The 12,806-nt window shown below is 42.0% G+C and overlaps 1 protein-coding gene across 1 annotated transcript in view; it reads left to right on the plus strand.

The window, feature by feature from the left end:
• Positions 1-12,806, plus strand: part of LOC134301612 (potassium voltage-gated channel subfamily D member 3-like) — an 81,327-nt gene that overhangs the window by 58,101 nt on the left and 10,420 nt on the right. The window contains exon 2 of the mRNA XM_062986398.1: positions 10,281-10,443. Coding sequence (XP_062842468.1) covers positions 10,281-10,443 — 163 coding nt within the window. The remainder of the gene's footprint in view (positions 1-10,280; positions 10,444-12,806) is intronic.

The raw sequence follows: 12,806 nt of genomic DNA on the forward strand, positions 1-12,806 counted from the left end.
TCTATAGACCAACAGTGGTAGTAAAACAAGTCGTTAATAATTAATAATTCACTGACCTGTTGTTGCTTAAACATTTACCATTTACAGTCACACTTAGTTAGCAGGGCAGATCTTGCAGGCCACCTGTGGATTTTCTCCTAATCTAGTCAACTTGACCAGACTGTAGGAGACGCTGTTGCAGTAACACAATGGTAATTCCCCATATGGCCTTTCCTTCCTCAGACATGGTCAGTTGTGCCTGTAGAGTGCCCAACCAACGTTGGCAAATGGATTGGCACATCATGGATGGATTGGGAGTTGGCACATCATGGGGCCAAGGTACTAGGATCTCCATCATAATCTGTTTAGAGGATGCATAACTATAACTGGATGCCCACTGTTTGGAAGGTTGGTCCATAAGGGCACTTGGGTAGTGCAGCCGTCTCATGCGTTATCCCACCACAGCTGAGATCTTAAGTTCAAGTGCCCACACAGACACAATTGGCCGTGTCTGGCAGAGGGATTGGTTGATAGGTTTCCTCATTGCTGCTGGCTGGTCAAGGCACCTGCATGAGAGATGTCTGATTTATGGATAATCTAGATGAAAAAAAAAAGGTTTGGGGGTAAAAGGGGGAATATGGAAAAATCCATTCTGCATATTTTTAGATGTGGTTTATAAATTAGCATGCATTAATCAGATATGCCTTGCCTAATTTAAAAGGCTGTCACATACATATAGTTTTTCCATATCTCATATCTTGCTTGTACGTTTCATGCTTTGGAAGTTGAGTTCCGCTTCACCCCCTGAGGGTCTAGGCAGAAATTAGCCAGCTCCCTTGATTCCATCTCACCATGAATAGCTCCACTTTGATTTCACCTCTCTCATTAGATTTCCCTCTCAGCAACCCGTGGAGCTTTTCCACAAGTTTTACCAGTCTCTAGATTCTTCCAACGCGTTAAAATGTCGCTTTCGATTCAATGAGACAGCCGATATCTCTGTGGAAATGATTGCCAATCTGGAACGAGTCATGAGTCATTAGCGCTGACGTAGTCCGGGGCATGGTTGTGAAATTATGATATAATTACCTGTTCCTCATCTATCTTCCTCAACCCGTTATGGTTCTCGATTTTCTAATGGAAAGTTCATCAAACTTGCTGATTGTAGATATTTTCAGCCTTTGTCCCAGACTCGAATGGTTTGTTTACGTTTCCCTCTATTATCACAATTGCTGATCCGGTTTATGTAATTCATTGGCTATCAGTAGACAATCGATACAAATGTGCTGGAGAGAATTTCATCCTTGTTTTGAAAGCAATTGCAGACGCTCTTCCAATCGAGACCCGTGCAACCACAGCAGAGAGAAGAGATTTCCTTGAAATTGATTTTCTGTTGCTTCTCATTCTGCTTTGTCTCTTAAAAGAGGTTTCAGTAACAGTAAAAGAACAGTAATGCAAGGGTGCAAAGCTAAAGATGCTCAAGACAAGGAGGTATGTGTGGCACACCAAAAAAATTAATCAATTAATTTGCTTAAGCAGCTAAAGTCTCTTCTAAATGTGCATGTTTACTAAAGTGTTCATTTAACAGGTTGACGTCACTTAAAACATGGGTAAACACTTTGCCTGTACTAAGGCAATTCATTTATACAGATCAGTGTTCACTCAGGACTCTAAATCGACTCTCGATTGATATGTGTGAACTGTTCAACGACTCAATCCAAGCGGCTCAACAAACGCTTGCAGACTTAGGAAAAATATCCAGCATGTTAAATATCTGGACATGTCGGGGACTCCAAATCCTGTACTCTGAAAGGTTGTGATATGTTTTGATAGGAAACCCGGCGGAGGAGTTGTGAATGTTTGGGGCAGGGGCATACACAAGCTTTACAGTATTTGTGACCTTATCGTCCATGCCAAACCATAATACCAACATTGCATCGCAAAAAAAATGACCTCCAACTCTCTCTGCAGAACAGACAATCCCTGCTGGCAGCGTAGCCCAACCACTCCTTCACCCAGATGCATTCAATTTTCTACTTGCTTTGACACTACATATCAGCACACAAACAACTTTGATCGCTAGCTTCTTGTAGACGTGTATTTTTTGACATGGTATCATTGAAGCCCTTGACACTTATCATGTGTTTTCATGACAAAATATAGTTCGGAAGACCAGACAGACTCGTCTGAGATCCCCCCTGGTGATTGATCAGCGATATGGGGTCGCACACTACAGGATCATATCACTGTTAAGCTGGCTTTGCCTGACCCCACCCTACCTTCCCTTATTTGTTTCTTCCTCCTCTATTATCTGGAATATTTTGGTGCTGCACTCTTTTTACAGTGCTTCATTGGGTTTTACCAGTTTTAGAAAGATCAGACACCATAACCCGATCATCTCCACTGGTGAGCATCCTGCTGTCATTTCTACCACTTGATGTATTGCATGCTGTCTCCTGCCCTGTCCCATAGCAACAGTCTGGTTCACTTGTTTACCACATACTTATTTATAACAGGAAGCTGACACACAAAACGAGGAGGTAGTGAAGTCAACTGTTTGAAAGTGTAACTTTTTTAGACATGCAAGGTACATGTTTTTATCTGAACAACAATCAAACTGACAATCAACACTTTGCTGAATTTTGCAATCTAGTCATGTCCAATTCCCCGATTGCATTACACTACCTCTCTACTGATGTTGACCTCCACTCTGACTGAGGAGAGCCGTGAGTAATACGAACGTGTGCAGTAGCCAAATGCATCTTTTTACCTGCACAAAGCGAGTTCATACAGTGTATCACAAAAGTGAGTACACCCCTCACATTTCTGCAGATATTTAAGTATATCTTTTCATGGGACAACACTGACAAAATGACACTTTGACACAATGAAAAGTAGTCTGTGTGCAGCTTATATAACAGTGTAAATTTATTCTTCCCTCAAAATAACTCAATATACAGCCATTAATGTCTAAACCACCGGCAACAAAAGTGAGTACACCCCTTAGTGAAAGTTCCTGAAGTGTCAATATTTTGTGTGGCCACCATTATTTCGCAGAACTTCCTTAACTCTCCTGGGCATGGAGTTTACCAGAGCTTCACAGGTTGCCACTGGAATGCTTTTCCACTCCTCCATGACGACATCACGGAGCTGGCGGATATTCGAGACTTTGCACTCCTCCACCTTCCGCTTGAGGATGCCCCAAAGATGTTCGATTGGGTTTAGGTCTGGAGACATGCTTGGCCAGTCCATCACCTTTACCCTCAGCCTCTTCAATAAAGCAGTGGTCGTCTTAGAGGTGTGTTTGGGGTCATTATCATGCTGGAACACTGCCCTGCGACCCAGTTTCCGGAGGGAGGGGATCATGCTCTGCTCAGTATTTCACAGTACATATTGGAGTTCATGTGTCCCTCAATGAAATGTAACTCCCCAACACCTGCTGCACTCATGCAGCCCCAGACCATGGCATTCCCACCACCATGCTTGACTGTAGGCATGACACACTTATCTTTGTACTCCTCACCTGATTGCCGCCACACATGCTTGAGACCATCTGAACCAAACAAATTAATCTTGGTCTCATCAGACCATAGGACATGGTTCCAGTAATCCATGTCCTTTGTTGACATGTCTTCAGCAAACTGTTTGCGGGCTTTCTTGTGTAGAGACTTCAGAAGAGGCTTCCTTCTGGGGTGACAGCCATGCAGACCAATTTTATGTAGTGTGCGGCGTATGGTCTGAGCACTGACAGGCTGACCCCCCACCTTTTCAATCTCTGCAGCAATGCTGACAGCACTCCTGCGCCTATCTTTCAAAGACAGCAGTTGGATGTGACGCTGAGCACGTGCACTCAGCTTCTTTGGACGACCAACGCGAGGTCTGTTCTGAGTGGACCCTGCTCTTTTAAAACGCTGGATGATCTTGGCCACTGTGCTGCAGCTCAGTTTCAGGGTGTTGGCAATCTTCTTGTAGCCTTGGCCATCTTCATGTAGCGCAACAATTCGTCTTTTAAGATCCTCAGAGAGTTCTTTGCCATGAGGTGCCATGTTGGAACTTTCAGTGACCAGTATGAGAGAGTGTGAGAGCTGTACTACTAAATTGAACACACCTGCTCCCTATGCACACCTGAGACCTAGTAACACTAACAAATCACATGACATTTTGGAGGGAAAATGACAAGCAGTGCTCAATTTGGACATTTAGGGGTGTAGTCTCTTAGGGGTGTACTCACTTTTGTTGCCGGTGGTTTAGACATTAATGGCTGTATATTGAGTTATTTTGAGGTAAGAATAAATTTACACTGTTATATAAGCTGCACACAGACTACTTTTCATTGTGTCAAAGTGTCATTTTGTCAGTGTTGTCCCATGAAAAGATATACTTAAATATCTGCAGAAATGTGAGGGGTGTACTCACTTTTGTGATACACTGTATGCGGATCAGCTTTGTGTACGGAGAGACACACCCTGATCACATTAACCCTCGTCTCTGTGCAGGTGCCATCAGTCAGCCAGCAGAGGTCGTAACTGCATCAGTTATGAGGAATCCCCTCTGGCACCCTCCCAGGAACAACGAGCCAGTCATTGTTTGTGTAGGCGCCCAGCCTGCTGGTAGCAGAGATGAGATTCGAATCGTCAAGTTCAAAATGTCAGCTCTGGTTTGCTAGCGTGTTTTACCACTGCGCCACCCGACCGCCCCTTGCTAAAACGTACCACTGTAAAAACACTTATATATTTATAAAATTCTAAAATAATATAATATATAATATAATATAAAATGTACTTAGATGTATTGATTGCACACCAATTGGAAAGAAATACAATAACAAGGGTGGCACTGTGACACAGCTGGTAGCACGGTGGCACAGCTGGAGCGGGTGCCATGACACAACATGAGCCCTGGGCACCAGAGTTCAATCCTCTCCTCTAATCACTGTCTAAAGAGTTTAACATGTTAATCATGTGTCTGCATGGGTTTTACTTGGGTACATTGTATATGCAGGTGGTGGAGTGACAACTCTAAGTTGCCCTTTGGTGTGCATGAATGAACTTTGAGGTTTGTGGTGCCCTTCAATGGACTGGCACTCTGGCCTGACATGTATTCCTAATTTGTGCATAGTGTTTTAGGTGAGAGTGTGTCTCTGGGGAGCCTCAGCTGTTTTCCTGTCTTAGGCTTAGTGTTTAGAGGTAGTGCCACAGCAATCGAGAAGTACTACATATAAAAAGAGTGAAAGGTTGGAATCATGGCCCATTCTAAACGGATCATCTGAATGCTATGGGATGCTGCCTGATACACCAAAGTGGCTAGATTTTTTAAAATACTATTACAATCCGTGGGCAGAATGGTGGGCCCAATTCACAGAGTAATATTTGTTTTGTTTTCTTCTCTCCTTGGCAAAGGACCATATGTCAAGGCTGTAGAAGCCGAAGGGATGATATCATTAATGCCATGACGGGTACTTAAGGGAGACTCTGTTCACCTGATGTCACCCAAATGAGCTGGTAATTCACTGTAATGTAACAGACCAAAAATATTTCCCCTTCATTCCCAAAACTCGGAATGATCCAAACTTTTAAGTTCCTGTGTGAAGAATCTCTCAAATGGATCCCATTTTACAGCACTTTCCTTTCAAAATGACTATTTATTTCGCAAAATAGAAGGGAAACAACAACACAAAACCTTTTGTTTGAATAAATCACCAGCAGAATCACAGATTGTTTTATTTCCGATGTTTCTCCCCAAGTTGATGGCAGGTCTGACTCTAGTGTGCCCTTTTTTACCAAGTAATCTATCACTGGAGTATTGAACTGCAATAGAGTTTCTTCTCCAAATAATGGAGAAATCAAGCCAATTTAAAAGACCCTGTATTTTCTGCACCTGCTGTTTTGCCTGCAGTTATTGCTTCTGGCCTTTTGTTAATAAAATGTGTTCTGTTTTTTATCCAAGTCACACAAATACAAACCACATTTCTGCCAAAGTTGGAAAATTTTGTAAAGTGCAACTAAACAAGAATCAGTAATTTGTTAATTGTCTTGAATTGTTTTTTAACTGATATAAACATAGAGAGAAATGGCCACTCAGATGGCGCAGCGGTAAAATACACTAGCACACCAGAGCTGGGACTTCAAATACATCGTATCGAATCTCAGCTCTGCCATCCAACTGGGCTGGGCGGCCACATGAACAACAGTTGGCTGTTGTTCAGGGTGGAATGAGCTGGACCTCATAAAGGGTTCCTTATAACTGGTGCAATTATGACCTCTGCTGGCTGATTGATGGTGCCTGCTCAGAGTTGGGGAATAATGCTTTGATTAGGGTGTGGCTCTCTGTGCACAAGGCTGATCCGCATATAAACTCACCTCATGCAGGTGAAAAGGGGCAGTCGGTACTGCGCAGGTGTCGGAGGGGGCGTGTGTCAGTTGCGAAGCTCCTCAGTCAGCAGTGGAGGGTTGTATCGGTAGAGGTAAAGCGTGATGCAATCAGGGTGATTGGATACGACTAGATTAGGGAGAAAATTGGGGGGAAAAATATACAAATAAAAAATGAATACTTATGTTTGAAACACAGTAAGCAAGTGAATTAGTACAAGAGTTTTAACAAGCAAAGATGGGTCACCACATTCAAGTCAATCAATCAAGTCAAGAAACTAAGAAATGCAAAATAAAAAAAAATTTTAAACATTATTTTCTTGTGAGACCATTAACGAGTTAATAGTGGAAGTTCTTTACTTGCAGTCAGTAGGACAAAAAAGGCCTAAATTAATATTTTGTATCTAGATTAATACATTTACATTTCTACTACACTAAAACTTAAAAAAAGATAAGAATCAAGTCAAGCATGCCAGAGACTGTCATTAAAATAGAATCGTAATAGCTGAAATTCTGAAGTGTGACATGGAAGCAAAGGCAAAAGACTTTATTAAATTGTGTTGTCTCCTCCACTTGCTTTTTCTTTCCCTATTTCTTTTATCTTTGTTTTTACAATAGCTTAGACAGCTTTCAAAAGAAAGAACGGGAGCTAAGATTGATGGAACCCTGTGCTTATTATTGGCTCACTGACTTGTCCTGGGTTTTACTGATGCACCTATTGTTTGGTCTGAATCGAGTTGTTTGTACTTTACTAGCAAAGGGATAAAAAAAAAGCCTTCAAAGCAAATCCATAATTAATCATGCCATATCTTTGTGTTTTTTCTGGCATATAATCTGGGACTTTTTTGACATTCAGACAACTCTTGGCAGAATAATAGTACACCATTACTTTAGTGCAGTGAGCGTGAAGAAACTGTAGTGAATTCGAACTGCAGATGAACTGTTTTGTTCACCTTGAATAACGCATACAGGAGCGATTGTGGTATTTCTGTGGTTGCCATTCCTTTAGACTAATTAACATCTGACAAGGTTAAGTGATGTACACAGCTGATTTAACATATCTACATTTACAACGGTAAGTTCCTTCGTACTCCTGCAAAGTCTGTTACAAGTGTTACATATTAAAACCTCAGTCAACGTGTTCAATATAGTCAAGACTAGTTTGGACAGTTTACCTTTGCATCATTGTTTTTCCGCACGGTTTTGGATTAATGGGGAGTGTGTGGAGAGGGTACCCAGCTTCAAGTTCCTGAGGGTGTATATGGACGCAGACCTCCAATGGAGCTCTAACACCTCGGCGGTAGTGAAGGGGGCCCAGCAGCGCCTCCACTTTCTGAGGATCCTCAGGAGGCTCAACCTGAAGAAAGAACTGCTGACTGTTTTCTACCACTGCTCCGTGGAGAGTGCTGACTTATTGCATCTCTGTGTGGTTCTCCAGCTGCACCACGGCACACAAGAAGGCCATACGGAGGGTCATCAACACCGCCCAGAAAATCATTGGGCAGCCTCTCCCATCCCTAAAGGAACTCTACAGCACCCGCTGTCTCAGGAGGGCACACAAAATTAAAAAAGACAGTACACACCCAGGATACCGGATGTTCGAACTGCTGCCCTCTGGTAGACGTTACAGGCCAATTAAAACAAGGACAAATAGACTGAGAGACAGTTTTTACAACAGGGCCATATCTCTCTTAAATACAAACATGTGACACATCATGTGTCATTTCAATGGGTCTCGTGCAATTTCATATTTCACTTTTAATGGGCCAATGTGTAATGTGCAACTTATAATTTAAATTGAAAAATGTCAATGGGACATGTGCAATCACTTCTGTTCAGCTTTTGTTTTGTTTGAGTGTTGATTGTATTTGTATATAGTGCTAATATTGTTTGCTGTTGTTGTTTTCTTGCACCGAGGGGGGGAGGGGGGTTGCACTTCAATTTCGTTGTGCAAGTGTACAAGTACAATGTGCAATGACAATAAAGGTTTCATTCATTCATTCATGGAGAATTAAGTTTTTATTGATCATCTTTCTGTTGTGTATTTTTCCCCATTAGTCCTAATCATATTACCTGTGCCTGCTGCTGGCCTATATTATAGTAGCCTATATTGTCATAGTATTACCACCACATCTAAAGTAACTATTGTTCAGTGCTTTCTTTTACAACATTTTCATATAAGTCTTATATAACCTTTTGGTGGATATGGTTGATCTATGAATATCACTTCCAGTCACAGCCACCTACAGTATTTCCATTATTCAGTCGTAGCTACCAAGAGTTTTTTAACCAGTTTCTTAGATAAAATTTTCTTACTTTTTTTTTTTTTACCTTTTTTGTCTCAACATATCCAATTTTACATGACAACCTTCACACCACCTCACTAGCCAGTGCAAAAAAAAACAGCCTAGCAAACGCTTTCCTCTTGTGCAGTTTACACAAGGAGAAACTGTCTATGCTCTCAGCAAGGAGGTACTTCCCCGTTTAGCCTTAAACATGACCAGTTGTGTCTGCAAGGGGCCTGACCAGGCCAGTAGTTCTATTGAGACTTAAACCTTGATATTAAACCACTGCTTTACCAGGCCTCTTAACCAAAATTATCTGGTTCAAATGGCAATTCAAATTGCAATTGTCAAAGAAATGGAATCATAATAGCTGAAATTCTGAAGAGAGACATGAAAGATATCTGCAAGAGTGAAGGAGAACGTTTTCAAGACAATGAGGCTTTGAGGCGCTAGCACTGACAAAAAAAACCGGACAGAAAGTCTTTTAGGAGTGACAAGGATGGACAAGATCAGAAAGGAGTTAGTTAAAGGGACAGCGCAGGTAGGATGTTTTAAAGAGGTGAGATTGAGATGATTTGGGTATGTGCAGAAGAGGAATAAGGGCTGTATCAGGAGAAGGATGAAAAGGAAGGCCAAAGAGGTGGTGTATGGATGCAGTAAGGGAGTAGTGCTCAAGAGAGGGCAAGATGGAGAAGATCCATCTTCCGCTGTGGTGACCCCTAACAGGAGAAGCTGAAAGAAGATATCATCTGAGCCAGATGTCATCTGCAACCGGATATCAAGGAACATACAGAACAGCATAGGTTGAGATGGTTTGGACACGTGTAGAATGGATGTGAGCCGCAAAACTTAAACCAGCAATAGCATGGAGAAATGTGGCCGAGCGTGTTAAAAATCCTGTCACCCACTGCAGCGTACTGGTTACAAAGACTCCACCCCCTTAGACATAAGCTAGGTTCCAGAGAAAGAGACTTTTATAAAACAGATACAAAATTTACACAAGGTAAAAAGTTTTACACCATAGCTCATTTTTGTGTATAGAGGCTGTGTATATATCCAAAATGTATGCATATGTCATATATCCAAAACAAATGCCCCAGATTTACAGCATGTACACCAAATAATAAAAATCATTTACTCCCATCAGTATTCTTCAAGCACCCCTTTGCTTATCTCAGCAGGTACTTCACAAAGTTAGCCCCTGGCATCATTCCATACCAGCTTGTACCTGACAGCTCTGATAAGGCCTCTGGTTTATAAGAGCTCATGCCACTGCACAGATGTCCCCAGTCTGGGCCTGGCATGGAAATCAGCTGGCATACTGTGTTACACCAGCTCTGTGCTCTGCAGATAGAAACCCAGCTCCTTGACTTTATGCCTCTGCATCATAGTGTAAAGTCTCTGGAGTGTGTGTTTTTAAATTATGAAATGACTGTAAATATGGTGTGGAATAAGCTTCTGAAGCATCATCCGACACGGTGCATCCTGCAATCCGAAAGGAAGTCTCTCAAAATCAAAAAAGGATTTGTGAAAGAGGTTTGTGTCTTGACTGAAACTAATACCTTTTTGTATCATCTCTTTTCATGTCCCATGTCTTTCTAGCATTCTAGCTTTCTTGTCATGCTATTTTTCCACTCTCTGTTCCCTTTAGTTATGGAGACATGGTGCCGAAGACGATTGCGGGGAAGATTTTTGGCTCCATCTGCTCCCTGAGCGGGGTTCTGGTAATAGCCTTGCCCGTGCCCGTCATCGTGTCCAACTTTAGCCGAATATATCACCAGAACCAGAGAGCAGACAAGCGGCGTGCTCAGAAGGTACAGGTGAACACCTTTAGATACTCGCCGAGCTTTGCCAAACTAACTGGGTGGAGCGAAGGATGCCCAGTGTGCCAAAAACAAGGTTGTGAACGCTTTGGGATCACCTGCATGACACATAATAGCTTCCTTATAACACATGCTCCCTTAACTGAGAAATTGTACATTTTATGATTGTAATAAACCCTTGATTGTTTACTTATGGTTTAGACTGTACAGGGATGTGAACATCTCAGCTACCTACTAACTAACAAAGTCAAGTTAGTTATTCCAGAGAATAACTAAGAGTGAAGGTATGAATGTCCTGTGCCATCAAAAGAAACTTAATTTGTAAGTCTGTTCTTTTTAAAAAGGGGTCTTTAGTAATGTCTTGGAGGAGACATCCTGCAAAGATCACACCAAGAACACAACGTGCACTGCTGAGGTTGGCCAAAAGAGTTAACATCCAGAGAATATTGCTGTACATCTTATGTTGGATGATCTTCACTGGACAGATGAAGTTTAAGTTTAACTTGTTTAAGGTGCATTGCACACCATACTTTTTCTTGTATCTAAATGTGTTCAAGACTAAAAGAGACAGACCGGTCCACCTTTGTTCCCCACCAGCCCAGATGAGCGACAAGCATGGCATGCGCTGCACAGCTGTGACTGGCACAATGGACCATGTGATGTCCTTGGATTAACCAACGACACACGCTACCAAATGGTTGTTCATTCAAAGCATCATTAGCTTAATGGTGATGGCAGATTTGATGAGTAATGGCCTCTTTTGATGAAGGGCAGTTAGGACTGATTTCAGGTTCTCAGCAGGGGAGATATTTGTCCTTTACACAGATTAGGTCTCTCACATCAGGAGCTCACAGGTGTGTATGGTTGACGTACCGTTAACGAACATGTCTGTTCTAAAAAACGTGCATGAGTTTTATTATTTTGCAAAAGACCAGTTGATACTGGACATGTTTCGGAAGCTTTTTTATGCCTTCAAAAGTAATGCAGCGCCCATTATTGTTTATCTTAAGTTTATGCATTTATTTTATGTACAAACTTGTCATCCGAGTGTTCAAATTAAAATAAAAACAGTATGTGGGAGCTTGGGCATCACAGTAGTCTATTACACCTGTGACTACCTGCAGCTACTTCTATAGACTTTATAATAGCTTGGCACTGTCTTACAGGTCTTATATTTTAGAAATATAACATTTCATACACTAATTACTTGTGTTTTGTAGGATAAGAAAGCCACAGCTTTTTTATCCCTTTAAATTAATATGATCTATATGGTATTTTCCCAAGAGCACTTGGTACGTAAAATGGTATGTTATGCTTTGGCTGGACTGCTGGATTATGCTGCGCTTTATTGAACATTTTGTTATGTTTCTGCAGAATCTAATTATTTTAATAAGAAAACTCAGTGAAATAAACCCCTCTAGTAAAGCAGTCCCCACAGTGCTTATGCTGCTGGAATAGAATGTGTGGTGTGGTTGCCAGTAAGTGTGTTTATTTTTCCATTAATTTATAAGAGCAATATGGCTCCATTTCCTCCCTCAATAGACTCTCAACCTGCCTCCCTTACATGCGAAACTCTCTGGTTCACAGACACTCTCACTGACCTTTCTGAGCTGGCACATAAAAAGCGTTCGAAGGCGCAGAGCCTCCGAACAAAGACAGAGTCTGAGAGTGAAATGAGACCACGGAAAGAAGAAAAAGAATGAAAGAAAAAAATGAAAAAGAGAGCATGGGGTTGGCTGAGTTCGCTTCGGGAAAAGCTTGCCCTCGGTAGTGCTCTTTTGCCTCAGATAGGTCCTGTCGGCAAGGTCTTGTAGGCAATTTGAAGTGGGAAGTTATTGTTTGTACCCTTCACACCTGTTAGAGCATAAAGGGCAGATACGCCGGTTCCCAACCCTCATAAAATCCACAGAGCTGGAACTGTTCGACAGCTCCTCTTAATTCACGCTCTTTTAAATTTGTTAGACAAGGCATACACGCTGTGTTTTATATGGTATATTAAGCTGGATAAACACAAGTCTGCCCACTAGTAATAGCTATTGTGTTAAGGCAAGGGTTCTCCATCTTTTTTTTTATATGGTAACCCATTTTAGGGAACCTTTTTTCTCCCTTTTAGCGCGTCCAATTGCCCGATTGCATCATGCTTCCTTTCCACCAATGCCGATCCCTGCTCTGATTGAGGAGAACAAAGCTAACCCACGCCCCCTCCGACACGTATGCATCTTATCACATACACTTTGACGAGTGCAGTGCAGCTCAGCGTTGTGTACGGAGAGACACACCCTGAGGGCACTCTTTTCTCATCTCTGTGCAGGCGCCATCAATCAGCCAGCAGAGGTCGTAATTGCACCAGTCAT

The sequence above is a fragment of the Trichomycterus rosablanca genome, chromosome 24 (genome assembly GCF_030014385.1).
Source record: "Trichomycterus rosablanca isolate fTriRos1 chromosome 24, fTriRos1.hap1, whole genome shotgun sequence".
NCBI classification, from domain to species: domain Eukaryota; kingdom Metazoa; phylum Chordata; class Actinopteri; order Siluriformes; family Trichomycteridae; genus Trichomycterus; species Trichomycterus rosablanca.